The following is a 16,258-nucleotide window of genomic DNA, read 5'->3' as shown; positions in this document are numbered from 1 at the left end:
GGTCGCGTCATAAAAGGTTGAGAACCGCTGGTCTAGAGACAGGTAGGTCTAGAGACAGGTAGATCTTCAGACCGGTATCTCTACAGACAAGTATTTTATGTATGTCTAGAGCAGTAGCGTCTCTAAAAGGGGGATGCGGTGGGTGTGGTCCACATCAGGGGGTGACACCCGAGTGGAAAAAAATGCATTTTTGTAAACGCACTTTGCAGACAACTTTTCAAAAATAAAGTAAGTGACTATAGCTTAATATTTAAATATTCTAAACAGTCTCTCACATTTCAGTATTAACTCGTCCCAACATTTCTTAAGTTAATTCCATTTGACTTGTAATCTTCCTACTATAAGAAAAAATAAGGCGTTGTGGACGCCAGGAGAGTTTTTAAGCTCAAAAATGCAGAAAAACCTGGCCAACTATTGGGCGCTCCTCCAAGCTTTTATGCTTCTCTTTGAGATAACGCTGCATAAATAGGTGAACTTTTCTATTTGTTCAAGATCTGTATGACCAATGTTGAATGGGGCACTGGATGACCAGCAGCCAATACGCATGACTGAGTGCCTCTCCTTTTGAAGTTTTTCTTTCTCTCTTGTTTACATTGAACTGTATTCCCTAGCAATGCTTAAGTGACTGCACTATCCAGGTCCGTGAGTCCGTTTGGTTCATTCTATAGGATAACGAATGCAACCTAATTCAGTTTTTTTTATGACAACTTCGATGGCTAGCAGAAAGAGAAATGTGGATAAGATACGCCCTTGACTCATATCCGTTTCAATGTTAAAGACATCTAACACAACAGATTGATTTGCTACGGAGATTTCGCAAAATCGTCACATATTGTTGCGAGATACCATATTCTCGTTCTTTATTTAAGGTAATTCTCGATGGGAGCCATCAAACACTTTCTGATACTCCAGGCTTCGCTCTATGGAGGGTATACCCTGAAGGTATCTGTTCAGTGCATGATCTGCTTTTTCAGAAGCATTTGAGTAACACTATTATGGTGTAAACGCGTTTGCATGATAAGGTCTTTAATAAATTGTAATTAAGAAAACTAGTTCAATTCAATATTTCTACTTTCCTTTAATTTACTTTTTTTTAATGAAGAAAGAACTTTTTGAAAAAATGTCATAGACTACGTCATTGTAAAATAGAACCGACAACAATTTTCCAGTTTACAAATAATTAGCTTAAAGTATTATGGTTCAACTAAAACAAAATGTAGGCTTTGGGGACGGAAATAATTGGGGTGACATCTTGAACTTCCGGCACCGGGAGACACCGACCCTAGTGACGCCACTGTCTAGAGATAGGTAGATATAAAGACTGGTAGGTCTACCGACAGGTAACAGACAGGTAAGTCTACATGCAAAGAGTTCAGAAAATTCATTTACAATGATTAGAATAGTTTAGGCCCAACTGGAAAGTAATTACAGTGCTTACAATTATTGACAATGGTGTCAATTACGAGTTGCACTGTCACAAATGTTGACTTTTTAACCACTTTGAAATAAATTTTGTTTCATTGGCTTCCTTCAGTCGTAGAACGACTATGGTTCATCTCAGAGCACACTTCCTCATGTGGCTGTGGAGCCCTATTTTGGAGAGACACTCCCGTCCACAGATAGCGCAGGTTAAGGTGGCTTTTGCTTTGGTGGTAGAGGAGCTGGCCGTTTTTCGGATTGTACGTTTTTCTTCCTGAGACCCATGTACTTTCACTGTCCATAGCTTTTTTTGGTCACTGTCTCTCTCCATCTGTTGCGGTCTAGAGCTATGTCTTTAAGTTAGAAAAAAAAGCACAATTGGTATGTTCTTCTATACGACCTACCTGACTTCAATCGAGACCAATCATTATACTAGTGCTCCACACTGATCTGCGACATTGCAGGTCAGAGTTCAGGCCTTCTGTGACGATTGTTCTCACTTCAACCCTCGACCTTTGACCTCATTTCCTTATGGAAATTTCAAGTTAACTGGCTGGTGAGCGAGGATGCCACTTAAAATTCTAAATCACCCTCTGTCCTTAACAAGTATAAACAAGCATCGACAATAGCCCTCCTATATAGGTACCATTAGTAGTTGTCAACTCCAGAAGAATTGAAATCCGCACAAACGATTTCAACTGTATCTGTATACTTTTACACATGTGTTTAAAGACTCACTCCCACATTGAACCCACCTATTTTAAAACGGCAACTACTTCCCAAGTGTATTGTAATGATGTAATGATTGTAATCAGTAGCTATTAGCATTCCATTTTTATATAAATGAGATATTTTTCAGAGCTGATGACCTGGGGGGGGGGGAAGTGTTTCAATGCCCGGCAGTTAACTTGTGTTATGTTAGCAGCACAACAAATAAAGGCCTTTTTCCCACAACTCATGGCAATTTCTCATTAGAGATGAGTGGGCAGTGGGGCGTCCTAAAAATATGAGTGGGCAGTGGGGCGTCCTAAAAATATGAGTGGACTGAGGGGCGTCCTAAAAATATGAGTGGACTGAGGGGCGACCTAAAAATATGAATGGGCTGTGGGGTGACCTAAAAATATGAGTGGGCAGTGGGGTAACCTAAAAATATGAGTGGGCAGTGGGGCGTCCTAAAAAATATGAGTTGGCTGTGGGGCGTCCTAAAAATATGAGTGGGCAGTGGGGTGACCTAAAAATATGAGTGGGCAGTGGGGCGTCCTAAAAAATATGAGTTGGCTGTGGGGCGTCCTAAAAATATGAGTGGGCAGTGGGGCGTCCTAAAATATGAGTGGATTGAGGAGCGTCCTAAAAATATGAGTGGACAGTGGGGCGTCCTAAAAATATGAGTGGATTGAGGGGCGTCCTAAAAATATGAGTGGGCAGTGGGGCGTCCTAAAAATATGAGTGGGCAGTGGGGCGTCCTAAAAATAAGAGTGGATTGAAGGGGGTCCTAAAAATATGAGTGGGCAGTGGGGCGTCCTAAAAATATGAGTGGGCTGAGGGGTGTTCTAAAATATGAGTGGACTGAGGGGCGTACTAAAAATATGAGTGGGCAGTGGGGCGTCCTAAAAATATGAGTGGGCAGTGGGGCGTCCTAAAAATATGAGTGGGCAGTGGGGCGCCCTAAAAAATATGAGTGGGCTGTGGGGCGTCCTAAAATTTGAGTGGGCAGTGGGGCGTCCTAAAAATATGAGTAGGCAGTGGGGCGACCTAAAAATATGAGTGGGCATTGGGGCTACCTAAAACTCCTTAAGTTCAAATTCTCAATGTTTTTATCTGCAGTTAAATTTTAATCAGGGTTTTTTCTTTTTCATTACTATTATTATTATCCTCATTATTATTATTGCGTCACCAGGTAGCAGAAATCTTCCTGTACTCCCTGTGGCGATGTCGCTGGGCGCCAGTTTTACAAGCGCTACAACAATTTTGGGAATTCCAGCTGAGGTGTACCTCAGGGGCGGAGAACAGTGGATCTGGGCGCTGGGACTTATACCATGCTTTTTAATCGCCTCCTTTTTCATAGTCCCAATTTTTTACAAGCTCCATCTTACTAACGCATACGAGGTAATTGTTGGTTTATTTGTTGATAGATGATTGATTGATTGATTGATAGATAGAGATAGATAGATTAGATAGATTAGATAGATAGATAGATAGATAGATAGATAGATAGATAGATAGATAGATAGATAGATAGATAGATAGATAGATAGATAGATAGATAGATAGATAGATTAAATTGATAGATAGATTAAATAGATAGATAGATAGATAGATAGATAGATAGATAGATAGATAGATAGATAGATAGATAGATAGATAGATAGATAGATAGATAGATAGATAGATAGATAGATAGATTAAATAGATAGATAGATAGATAGATAGATAGATAGATAGATAGATAGATAGATAGATAGATAGATAGATAGATAGATTAAATTGATAGATAGATAGATAGATAGATAGATAGATAGATAGATAGATAGATAGATAGATAGATAGATAGATAGATAGATAGATTAAATAGATAGATAGATAGATAGATAGATAGATAGATAGATAGATAGATAGATAGATAGATAGATAGATAGATAGATAGGGCAATGCGAGATAGTCCTTAGTTCAAGGATATTGGAAACCTATTTGTTCTTCCCAATGTTCGTTACTATGCAGCCCAATGATATTTCATTCTTCTACAAAAGTTGGAACAACTCTTACAGAGAACAATTAATCCTTAACTCAACACTCCAGTCTTGGTCCAGAACTAGATCACGGTTGCAATTCAAAAAAAAAAAACAAAGTTCGAATTAGGGTCTTTCAATGAAAGAGGCCTTCAATGTGTATCTCTTTTAAACCACAACAGCAGGTATGAACCGATATTTTTTGAATAAATTTGAAAAACAAAATTTCTTTTTTTTTTTTTTATTTTGTCCTCAGTATCTCGAGCTGAGATTTAATTATTTCATCCGAGGTCTCGGATCTTTTTTATTTGCTGTAATCATAGTAAGTATTTTTTTTTTAACATTTAAAAAGTTGACCTATATAGTATGATATCTGTGTTTTAACTTTTAACAATTTCCACCAAGTTAAAAAAAAAAAAAAAAAAACTAGTTTCTAAGAATTTATATTCATTTTTTTCACTGTTTGGTCATCAGGGCCGGATTTAGGTTTGTAGCAGGGTCTACAAGCTCCAAGTTCTAAGTAATCTAAGTAACTCTCTCTACAAGCTTCAAGCTCTAAGTAACTCTCTCTACAAGCTTCAAGTTCTAACTAACACTCTCTACAAGCTCCAAGTTCTAACTAACACTCTCTACAAGCTCCAAGTTCTAACTAACACTCTCTACAAGCTCCAAGTTCTAACTAACTCTCTCTACAAGCTCAAAGTTCTAACTAACTCTCTCTACAAGCTCCAAGTTCTAACTAACACTCTCTACAAGCTCCAAGTTCTAGCTAACTCTCTCTACAAGCTCCAAGTTCTAACTAACACTCTCTACAAGCTCCAAGTTCTAACTAACACTCTCTACAAGCTCCAAGTTCTAACTAACTGTCTCTACAAGCTCCAAGTTCTAACTAACTCTCTCTACAAGCTCCAAGTTCTAAGTAACTCTCTCTACAAGCTTCAAGTTCTAGCAAACTCTCTCTACTAGCTCAAAGTTCTAACTAACATTAACTAAAGTCAGGTCTTAAATACATTTTGTTATTCTCCACCCGTATTTTTTCATATATACCTGTTCAAATACACCACGTAGACACTTTTATTGTCTCGCGTCTCACACTCGTGTCTCACAGTCACCCAGCCTTAACGTATCAATAAACATCGTTTTCTCCTCCAGACCTTGACACAAGCGCCCTCACGTATCTCCAGTCTCCACACTCCACTTATGAATGATCACATCTAAAAGCATGTTATGTTTAGGGTTACCAAATTCACTTCCACTAGGGTCTCCAAGTATTTATGGCCGGCCCTGGTTGACGCATTTCTGTAAACATTTTGTGATTAGAGAGTAATCCAAAATATTAATTGTGTACGCTTTCAAAACGGGATCACATTAACCCTGCTCGAGACTCAAGCCTGTTTTTACTCTCTCTCTCTCTCTCTCTCTCTCTCTCTCTCTCTCTCTTTCTTTTGTTTACACACTGGTCTCAACATTTTAATGACATGACAATTTGACATGTATCAAATTAGATGTATCAATCTTTTTTTTTTCCCCTTTCCATCACTATGGAAACATAATACGATGACGTAATATGAGTCACGCCCATTTCGTGCTGAATGATAACACTTTCTGCGCGTGCTAAAGAACCGGAAATTTCATGCAGACGACATCAATGAATACAATTATCAGAAGATCACAAGATCGAAATACACACACACACACAAAATAAGAAAAATGCAAATCTTAAGAAGTTTTATCAGCTTGAAAAAAATTTATAATCCACTCAACTAGACCACCAAGTTGTGTCCATTAGATTAGACGCTATATCAAAGATTCTCCTTTTCAGACCATGCGGTCTATAGGGCATATGATGTAAAGGTTTAGTTCTGTGGCCCACGGTTTATGAGGGTATCATGTGGCCAGCACAACGACCAACGGCCTTTTTCTTTTCCCCTACTAATGTCAGGTACCCGTTAGGGCTGGGTGGACTCAGAGGTGCCCTATATATCCCGAAGTTAAAAATCACAGTCTCTGCCAGGATTCGAACCCGGGATCCTCCGGTTTGGAAGTTTGCTTTATCACTCCGCCACAGCGCTTCCTATTTCAAAGATTCTTTCTCCTATTTTTTCTGTTTTGCGGTTTTCTAAAGTGTCCTCCAGAATGATAACGCCATGTCTGTCTGTCTGTCCGTACGTCCGTCAACAACTAAAATCAAATTTCAACTACACCTTTATCTGCTCTCTATAAGTGCAGATGATTCTTTTGGTCTTCTGAAAGTCTAACATTTTTTTAAAGAATAAAATGCGAACAATGTAGGCCTATGCAAATTAGTATAAACCAGTTCTTGTTACGCACGGTCTTATCTCAAAATAGAAGTTGTGATCCTTCATAGAACCAGAATTCTACATACACATGAAACACTGCATTTAAGAATGATCTGCGCGCCCCTCCGGCGTATAATCTTATCTTATAAATTATAGAAATTCCTTCAAAGAAGAAGATAATTACCGCCCAATGTGTGTTCGTACTTCTAGTGCTAATGGTGTTATGTCTAATTATGTCTAATTGTGCTACTTTAGTCATATGTTAATTTTCTCACGGCTCTATGTTGTGTCTGTACTAGTCTCCTGAGTTGAGGGGTCCCAAACAGAGAGTACATATTGTTCTAACCAAGGTTAAAAGCATTTCAGTTGTATGTTCTTGTTTGATGTGTAAAAATCTATCTTAATCCACCCTGATGCTTTGTTTGAGTTGTTTAATCATTATGGGGGTTCCATAATAACTATTAGGAGCAGAAAAATGATCTTTAATGTTAGAGATATTCTTCTCTTTAGATTGAGCTCTCTCTATATAATTTGGGAATCTTTCCCACTTATCGCCATTAAAGATCATGATAATTGCATAATCCTTCCCAATCCGTCATAATGGGCTGGTACCGAGTCCTGTTAAAACAACTACTGCTACTGTCTAATGGTATTGTTTTCTATAAATAACATGCAGACACCTAACAATATGCTTTATATAAGACATTTTCATACATGGCGGGAAAAAAATATAAATAGCAAGCTTTTAGGTGCATCCGGTATACGAAATAATGGAAGTGCAGACCCTAATTTTAATATGGAATAAGAATTAGAGTTTAACTCTATGCTTTATTTCAAAACTAATTGGCAACTGACTAGCTGTGTAAGAAGAAAGATAGATTTGATTCGAAAATTAACCGCCACGCACTAAATTATATTTCCAGTCTTCGTCATTTGGTTGCCAAAAGTGACCGTAAGTTTTTAACGTCCTTGACATTGCTTAGTTAATAGGGAAAATCTCTTCGTATTTTTTTGGGGCCTAGACATTTTATTTTATCAATCAATTACATTGAAATTTACATTCTAATGGTGTGCTTTCAATTTAAAAATAGATCTGCAACATGCGTAGAATATAAAATTAAAAAAAACTTTCTTCCGACCCCAAATAATTTTTTTTTTGCCATAAAAATATACGCTTGTCGCAAAATTGACCTTAACGTGGGTTACGGTCGGACGGGCGGATATATCGTAAAATAAGTGACTTTGATTGAAAATCCGAAGGCAATATAAACTTTGCATTCTATGTCTGTTTCCTCAAGAACCTTAGCCTTTGTGTTTTACACCTCGGTCTTGACAGGTTTGCAAGGCTGATATTACAATGATATTTTTTATTCCATGTTCTATTATTAGCTGCGTAAGAAAAAATTTTCTTCACTTATAGTTGATGTGTTGATACATGTTTTGTTTGCATTGACAGTTAGTGTATATGGCGGCAGTACTGTATGCTCCAGCTATTGCCCTCAGTCAAGGTGAGTGCTGTCTTATTGTTAGTCTGGGGCGGGGTTTGAAAGGAAGTAGAAACTTGACGTTGTCTCTATGAATGAATGACTCTAGAAGTTCATAAACGAGAAACTGCTTTTTTTTTTTCGTAACATATATTTTGGGTAATTATATTATTATTACTATTATTATATTGCAGTCACCGGACTTTCTCGTGAGATTTCGATCCTTGCAATGGGAGCTATATGTACATTCTATACATCTATAGTAAGTAACAGTTTAGAATTTTGAAGGCAGTATGATGAGTGAAGTGCTTCCTACCACTAATCCACACAAATAGAAATACATATAGATATACATAGATATAATTATTTTAAAAGTAAACAATGCTTTTTAGTGGCTGGTTTTCTATAAAAATGTTTAGACTGTTCTTGATTATCTATTTTATGCTTTTTTCCCTTGTTACAAAACCTTTATAAAATGTTCATTCTTCAATTGTAAATGACTGAGCTTAATTCTTGACAATCAACATATTAAGCAACACAAATTAGTTTTTAAAAAAGGGATCAAAGAATATGTTAATCTATGCTATAAATATTTTTTACAGAAGGTCAAGGTCAAACAAATGTTGAATTAGTGTCAAAATTCAACTATTTTGTAGTTTAATATATTGCAATGTAGAATGTTTATTTCACTAATTCTCTAGGGTGGCATCCGAGCTGTGGTATGGACTGATGCTTTTCAGTTGGTCATCGTCTGGGCAGGTCTCCTGACAGTCATGTTTAAAGGAGCAGAAGATGCTGGTGGCTGGACCAGAGTCTGGGAGATATCCAAAGAAGGGTCAAGGCTACCTAAATTTGAGTAAGCAAAAATTATTTTTCAGGGTTGCCAACTGTGGCTTTTTTTTGTGATGGTAGACATGAAATGTTTTAAAATACTTATCTTTTTTTTTCTAATGCTGTAATATTTTCTTGACTTCTAAAGCATGAATCCTGACCCATTTGTGCGTCACACATTTTGGACTCTGTTTATTGGGGGTGGGTTCAATATGCTGACAGTATATGGAGCCAACCAGGCCAATTTACAGAGATACGCCAGCGTTCGGACGTTGTGGGGAGCTAGAACGTAAGTTTTAGAATTTATTTAAGAATCTCTAGCAAGCTTTAGTCCATTACTGTATTAAGTAGGCTATCATATTTTGGCCAAAAAGTATTGCAGCAATTTAAAATAAAGGATTTAGTTGCAATCTGATTTTCTGCCCTTTTATACCAGCACTATTCATTTCTTTTCTGTCTTGATACACTTCAGACAGATAAGTTTAATATATGCCTATATAAGCCTATTTTGTGTTTGTCTTTTTTTGCTTGTTTTTAGCTGACGAATGCATTATGGCCTAAATTTCCTTTGTTTTTACTTGGTCCAATAGGGTCTACTATATATATATATTTGTTTTTATTGTATTATCTATACAATCATTAAAATTGTGTTAAGTAAAATAATCAATGTCAGAAATGTAGCTGTTACCAGACTAAGCTTAAAATGGGATTTTTTTCATAAATTTGATGATAATTGAGCTGCCAGCACTGTAATAAACATGCTATTTAAAAAAAATATTAATTGGAATGGAAATTTTAAAAACATGGATACATGTTTCACCAACAATCAGCAAAAGTTTGTTTGTAAAATGTTTTACATGTTTCGGATGTTTCTTCAGAGTTGAAGATAATCTACTACCTAGCCCAAACTAATTACAGGATGACAGGGAATGGCAGTGGTATAAACTTGATACCATTGTCATGACTTAACGACAGTCCAGTACGCATGCCACATGACCTGGCAGCCATTAAGAAAAGACAATGTTTATAAAACTATTAATTTATATTAATTCAAAAGAATGGGGTTTTCCTTGTGACATGATTTAATTTAAGTATAAACTAATTAACTATAAACTGTATATAAATATAAATGACTATGTATATATTTATTTTAAATTTTAAAAACTTATATAATCTAATCATGTCTCTATCATTTCACTGCTGAACAATTTTGTCCTCAGAGCTCTTTTATTGAATCTTCCAATGTGGATATTTTATCTGACCATCTTATGTCTTATGGGTCTCGTCATGTACGTCTATTATCTCACATGTGACCCCCTGAAAACTCAAAAGCTCAAACCAGATCAGGTACTTTGGCATATATATTTTGGTTAGTAAAATGTAATTAAGCTAGCGTTTATGTTATTTTTTTACAAATTTTAGTTGGCAACTGTTATAAAATCATTCTAATGTTTTTTTTAATTTTATATGATCTTACTAGCTGGTCCCCCTGTTTGTACTACAGACTATGGGAAAATTCCCAGGGCTGCCTGGACTTTTTCTGGCTGCTATTTTTAGTGCTTCTATAAGGTATGTACATTCTATACATCTTAGATGTAGACAAGTGTTTTGGGGGATTTTCCAAAACTTAAAACAGATATAAAGATTAAAAAGATGAGCCTTGGTCCTGGAGAAGTATACATTTCCCCACCATCCATCAATTCCAAACCCTTTAAATCAATTAATGAAAATCAGTCGAAACAAAAAATTAATGTTGATTGACTTAGATCTATGTTGTTTGTTTTTTTTACAAATTTTGAATGTTCCTTCAGAAAACCTTTTTCTGTTTAAAGTTTAACCTCCTGCAGGATGACAATTGGATGAATGTAGACATGATTTGAACTAAGGGTCATTGTGATGACAGTCCAAACCTTACACCACATGGCCATGCAGCCATCTTTATAGTGTTCATTAATATAAAGTGTTACACCAGTGCTTAGTGGCTAATTTTAGAATCTTTTATGATAAACATTCAGTTACAAAACAAACAAACTTATTTATTTATATATCAAATAAATAACAAGTCTCAGCAGCAAGTTTCTACCTGTCTCTACACTCTACTACAATTTTGACTATGAAATCCTGTTCTTTTTGAGTTTTGAGTTTTAGGCACATCTGCACAATTTAGGCCATGTTGTGCCCGTAATCCTTCAAGGATCACTCTTCCTTTATATTGCTATCTCCTGTAGTCATTTACTATAAACATGTTCATGTGAAAAACAAGTTACTATAGATTTGTTTAATAAGCTGTATTATGTAACAATTAATATTGAGGTATTTACAGCTTTCTACTATATCTATATTTCAATAACACTCTATAAACTACCATAGGTTCTCTCCAAGTTTAGGTGTCCCTGTGTTCAGCTGTAATTACATCGAACACTTAACAACTCGATCAAAACACAGAAACTTTATTATACTTCATGGCACATATCACACGCAAGTCTCTTCTTGTCTTACAAATTAACACACTTCCTGTCATTCATGCATACGTTCCAACTGACATATATAAAAATAGATTATACACACATACAGACATTCATCTGTGACAAGGTACTACATTGCAATGGAACAACTGTAAACATTTCTGTTCATTTCTTTTTTAATTGAGCTACTAAATGTCTATAACTTTGGGAACCACTTCATGTGGAATAATTCCCTGTTTTTAATGTTCTCTTGACTGACTTTTAGATTTAGAGTCTATGTATATATGTGAATAAATGTGTTTATATAATTTACTTCTAAATTTTACTCATTATAGTAGCTCTATATTTCTATTGACAGTACAGTGTCATCTGGTATCAACTCATTGGCAGCTGTGTCTCTGGAAGATATATTCAAGCCATGTTTTAGATGCATATTTCAAACCAAGCCTTCTGCCAGAATGACTTCCTTAGCGACAATCATTATGGGTAAGCTAGAAATATTATTTTAATCTCACTTATCTCTTCCATTTAGTAATAATATTTTTAAAAGATTATGATTGTGAACAATGTAATGATCAATCATGTTGTTGTTTTTCTGTTCCTATACAAAGGGAGATAATGTCAGACTCAAAGGAGATAATCCATTTTTTAGTGTCACATAACAATGACCCACAATTCTGCACAATGTAATGAACAATCAAGTTTTTTTCTGTTCTTATACAAAGGGAGATAATGTCATGTTCAAAGGAGATAATCCATTTTATATTGTTATTTATAACAATACAATGACCCAAAAGATTAGCCATGTCACAATTTTTATTCAATCTTTTCATATTTTCTTGTTTATCTGACAGCAATTATTGTTGGTTGTGTCACTATCGCACTGACCTATGGAGCAGACTACATTGGAAACACAGCAATACAAATATCTTTTGGTATATTTGGTATGGTTGGTGGTCCACTACTGGGGCTAATCATGAGCGGCATCTTCTTTCCTTTCATCAACAGCTGGGTAAGTGTTATGGAGCGTGTGTGTGTGTGTTTCCAAGGTGATGATGATTAAAGGGAGCATTAATTATTGGTCTTAGTTAAATTTGTTTGTACATTAAGAAACTGGAACAGACACAAAATAGAGCAGTGAGACTCATCAAACGAATATTCACATTTGACTAGAGTAACACCTTTAGTAAAATCACTAAATTTAGAAAGCCTTCAGGACAGAAGGCTCAAAAGTAAAGTAGCAATCATACATAAAACACTGAACCATAATCTTCAAATACAAAAACAAAATTTAATAAAATACTCTGAAAGACACAAAGATAAAGGCACATTCCTCGTCCCATATGCTAGGACAAATTTGTACACATATTCCTTCTTCCCTAGTGCTATTAGAGCATGGAATGGGTTGCCTGAGCTAGCCAGGAAAACCAGTGACTTGGCAGAATTTAAGTCATTGGTTAATATGCATGACTAAATGCATGACGCATAGGACGTAATCATCTTCTTTTTTGAAGTAGCATCTGTATTATATAAGATAAGAAGTATTGTATTAAAGTTATCTTGAGTTTTTGTTCACAAGAGAAGTTTATGCAAGTTATTTAAAGTTTATTCATTAAAAATATAATACACCTACATCGGTTTAGTTCTACTAGCCGTTTAGAGCTACAAGCTAACAACAAATCTTCAGCAGGAAGTATAGGATAATTATAGTTTTTTCATTGTATTACTATGGATGCAAACCTATTTTCTTCTCTCTCAGGCTAATTGATATAATTCTGTTGTTTGTCAGGGTGCTGCTTTTGGCCTACTGGCCAGTCTAGTGGTCAGTCTTTATGTAGGTATTGACCCGGTCATCAATCCTGCACCTAAGTTTAGCCTGCCACTCAGAACAGATGGCTGTCCACTAATAAATGCAACAGTTTGGAATGTTACCAATGTCTATAACAATACTACTACAATAGCCAATCAAGTTGTCTATAACAGTACCACTACAATAGCCAATCAAGTGTAAGTTTCTTTATTACACAGTGTGTAACCTAGGCCTATGTTATTCAATAGCTATTAACCCTCAAAGTGCTGAGCTGTTTTACGATGCGTACATAGAAAATGGAATGACAATTCTGATGTTTAGAGGCTAAAACTACCACACGCGTTCTAAGGGTTAAATAACATATCATGCATAAAAAATCCGAAAACACACAGTCTAATAAAATACTCAAAAAGGCACACAGAGAAAAGCACATTTTTTAATTTTGTATTCCGATGATATTGTTATGGAGGGGAGATAAAACATTTTACATTTTTTAGATACTGTGTCCTTAGTCATTTTTATTTACCTCCCTTGGCCAAATTTTAAACCTTTTGTTAATTAGAACAGAATAATAAAAATGAATTTATTACAGATCTTTTGATCATCATCTAAGCAGCATCCTTTTCACCTTTTTAGAGTTTTAACACTATGCATTGAAAAAAAATGTTTTAGACTTACAACAGCTATACAAGACAATCAATGTTAAATAACATTTAAGTATCAATCTATTTTCAGATCATCTCAAAGTGACAGGCTCTACCTATCTTACATTCATTATGCTACTCTAGCACTCATTGTGTCCTTCACAGTTGGCATCATTGTGTCTTTAATAACATGTAAGAACGTTTATCTTATCTTATATAATACAGACATTACTTAAAAAAAAAAAAACCTAATGCTTTGTTGGATTTTTTTTATAGTTTCATCAATATAGGGATTCCATCACAGTTTTTCATTTATTATAACACCTAGGTATTTTGTGTTTTTAGTCTGTGTTAATGGTTTACCATGAATAACATAAATGGAATTAATTTGTTTTAGGTTTTTTATTTTTATTTTTAATAACTGACATTTTTCTGGGTGGAAAGACAAGCTCCAGTTTTATTCCCATTTCTGTCATTCATCTAATTCTCTTTTTTTAAATTTCTGTATCTTGTGTTTTTTTTAATGTTCTATATATTATGCAATTGTCTGCAAATAATCTGGCTTTTGTTCCTGAACTAATGCAATTTGGTAAATCATTTATGCAAATTAAAAATAATAGTGGACCTCAGACTGTTCCATGAGGTACACCTGAGTTTACTGTTATTTGTGTTGATTTGAGCCATTTATTATTACAGTTTGTTCTCTCCCTATCAGAAAATCTTTAATCCACTGATGCCACCATCAATGCCAAAATATTTTAAAATTTTAAGCAAACTATGGTGGTGAACTTTTCATTAGTTTTACCCCAATTTTCATTGAGTAACTCTGGCCTTAAAAAATACTAATTATCATTTTTGTTAGCAGCTAACTTGTTCATTTAGCATTTTATTTTTTAACAGTTGAACAATAAAGTTGACCATTATTACTCTTTTATAGTGAACTCCCTGATCTGTAAAACTTCTGCATTTTTACCACAGATCTATAGGACTAGTTACTTGACCTCTCCATGTTTCATTTCATATCAGATATAGGACAAATTTAATTCTCTAATTCGAGGTCGAGGCAGAGTGTGGAATTGTATAAAGGGGTCGCCGAGCATAAAAGTTTGAGAACCGCTGCAATAGATGAAACGTAAAACAGCTACTTAGCCCAAACTTCCTGCGGGATGACAGAGAATGGCAGCATGCAGGATTTGAACCCAGGACCATTGGAGTGATAGTCCAGAGTGCATTTTTTTCTAGGAATGTCTCGGATTATCCCACCTCAAGCCATTTTAACTCAACAATCAACCCTGCCCCTCCCTCCATGATTCAGTGTCTACCACATGAAGGATTAGTTCTTTGACCCCACCAATGTTACAGATGAGAACAAAGAAATAACAATTTTAATATATAACTACTCAATTTATAACTATTTGAAAGCAATAATTATAATAAATTATAGCTTTTATATAGTGCTACTTTCATGCTTATAGCATGCTCAGGGTGCTATGGTCCAATCTTGTTTGTGGACTAGTGGGGATGGGGGTATCTGGGAGAAGGTATTTCCATGCTGCCTTTAGGCCCTCAGTAAACACAACTCTGCCCAATTTGGGCGTCGAACCTTGAGCCCCCTTCATAGGTAACCAAGTTAGCCTCTCGACCACACATCCCACAATATCATAAAAGTTTCAGTCTATTGATAGATTAAAACATTTTTTTAAACAATAGTATTTCAAAATTCCTTGTCAGGTTGTAATAAAGGCAAAACTATCGATGAAAGAACTTATTACCATTACAGCTGGCTGTGTTCTAAGAAAGTAAGTGATTATGTTCAAGTACTACTGTTAGAATTGTTAGTTTGCATGTTGGCTGGGTTATTGATGAAAGAACTTATTACCATTACAGCTGGCTGTGTTCTAAGAAAGTAAGTGATTATGTTAAAATACTACTGTTAGTTTGCATGTTGGCTGGGTTATTGATGAAAGAACTTATTACCATTACAGCTGGCTGTGTTCTAAGAAAGTAAGTGATTATGTTAAAATACTACTGTTAGTTTGCATGTTGGCTGGGTTATTGATGAAAGAACTTATTACCATTACAGCTGGCTGTGTTCTAAGAAAGTAAGTGATTATGTTAAAATACTACTGTTAGTTTGCATGTTGGCTGGGTTATTGATGAAAGAACTTATTACCATTACAGCTGGCTGTGTTCTAAGAAAGTAAGTGATTATGTTAAAATACTACTGTTAGTTTGCATGTTGGCTGGGTTATTGATGAAAGAACTTATTACCATTACAGCTGGCTGTGTTCTAAGAAAGTAAGTGGTTATGTTAAAGTACTACTGTTAGTATTGTTAGTTTGCATGTTAGCTGGGTTATTGATGAAAGAACTTATTACCATTACAGCTGGCTGTGTTCTAAGAAAGTAAGTGATTATGTTAAAATACTACTGTTAGTTTGCATGTTGGCTGGGTTATTGATGAAAGAACTTATTACCATTACAGCTGGCTGTGTTCTAAGAAAGTAAGTGGTTATGTTAAAGTACTACTGTTAGTATTGTTAGTTTGCATGTTGGCTGGGTTATTGATGAAAGAACTTA

General features: G+C 35.4%; 1 protein-coding gene across 3 annotated transcripts in view; it reads left to right on the top strand.

Annotated features, from left to right (window-relative positions):
• LOC106075311 (sodium-coupled monocarboxylate transporter 1-like) overlaps positions 1-16,258 on the top strand; it is a 35,933-nt gene that overhangs the window by 13,478 nt on the left and 6,197 nt on the right. For all 3 annotated transcript variants that reach the window (XM_056036110.1, XM_056036111.1, XM_056036109.1), the window contains 13 exons: positions 3,321-3,525; positions 4,402-4,467; positions 7,902-7,953; positions 8,124-8,191; positions 8,631-8,785; positions 8,909-9,049; positions 9,981-10,107; positions 10,241-10,329; positions 11,584-11,711; positions 12,080-12,237; positions 13,015-13,232; positions 13,771-13,871; positions 15,411-15,478. In XM_056036110.1, coding sequence (XP_055892085.1) covers positions 3,321-3,525; positions 4,402-4,467; positions 7,902-7,953; positions 8,124-8,191; positions 8,631-8,785; positions 8,909-9,049; positions 9,981-10,107; positions 10,241-10,329; positions 11,584-11,711; positions 12,080-12,237; positions 13,015-13,232; positions 13,771-13,871; positions 15,411-15,478 — 1,576 coding nt within the window. The remainder of the gene's footprint in view (positions 1-3,320; positions 3,526-4,401; positions 4,468-7,901; positions 7,954-8,123; positions 8,192-8,630; positions 8,786-8,908; positions 9,050-9,980; positions 10,108-10,240; positions 10,330-11,583; positions 11,712-12,079; positions 12,238-13,014; positions 13,233-13,770; positions 13,872-15,410; positions 15,479-16,258) is intronic.

Source organism: Biomphalaria glabrata, chromosome 7 (assembly GCF_947242115.1).
Source record: "Biomphalaria glabrata chromosome 7, xgBioGlab47.1, whole genome shotgun sequence".
Lineage (NCBI taxonomy): Eukaryota > Metazoa > Mollusca > Gastropoda > Planorbidae > Biomphalaria > Biomphalaria glabrata.
This window is presented reverse-complemented; position numbering and strand designations above follow the sequence as displayed.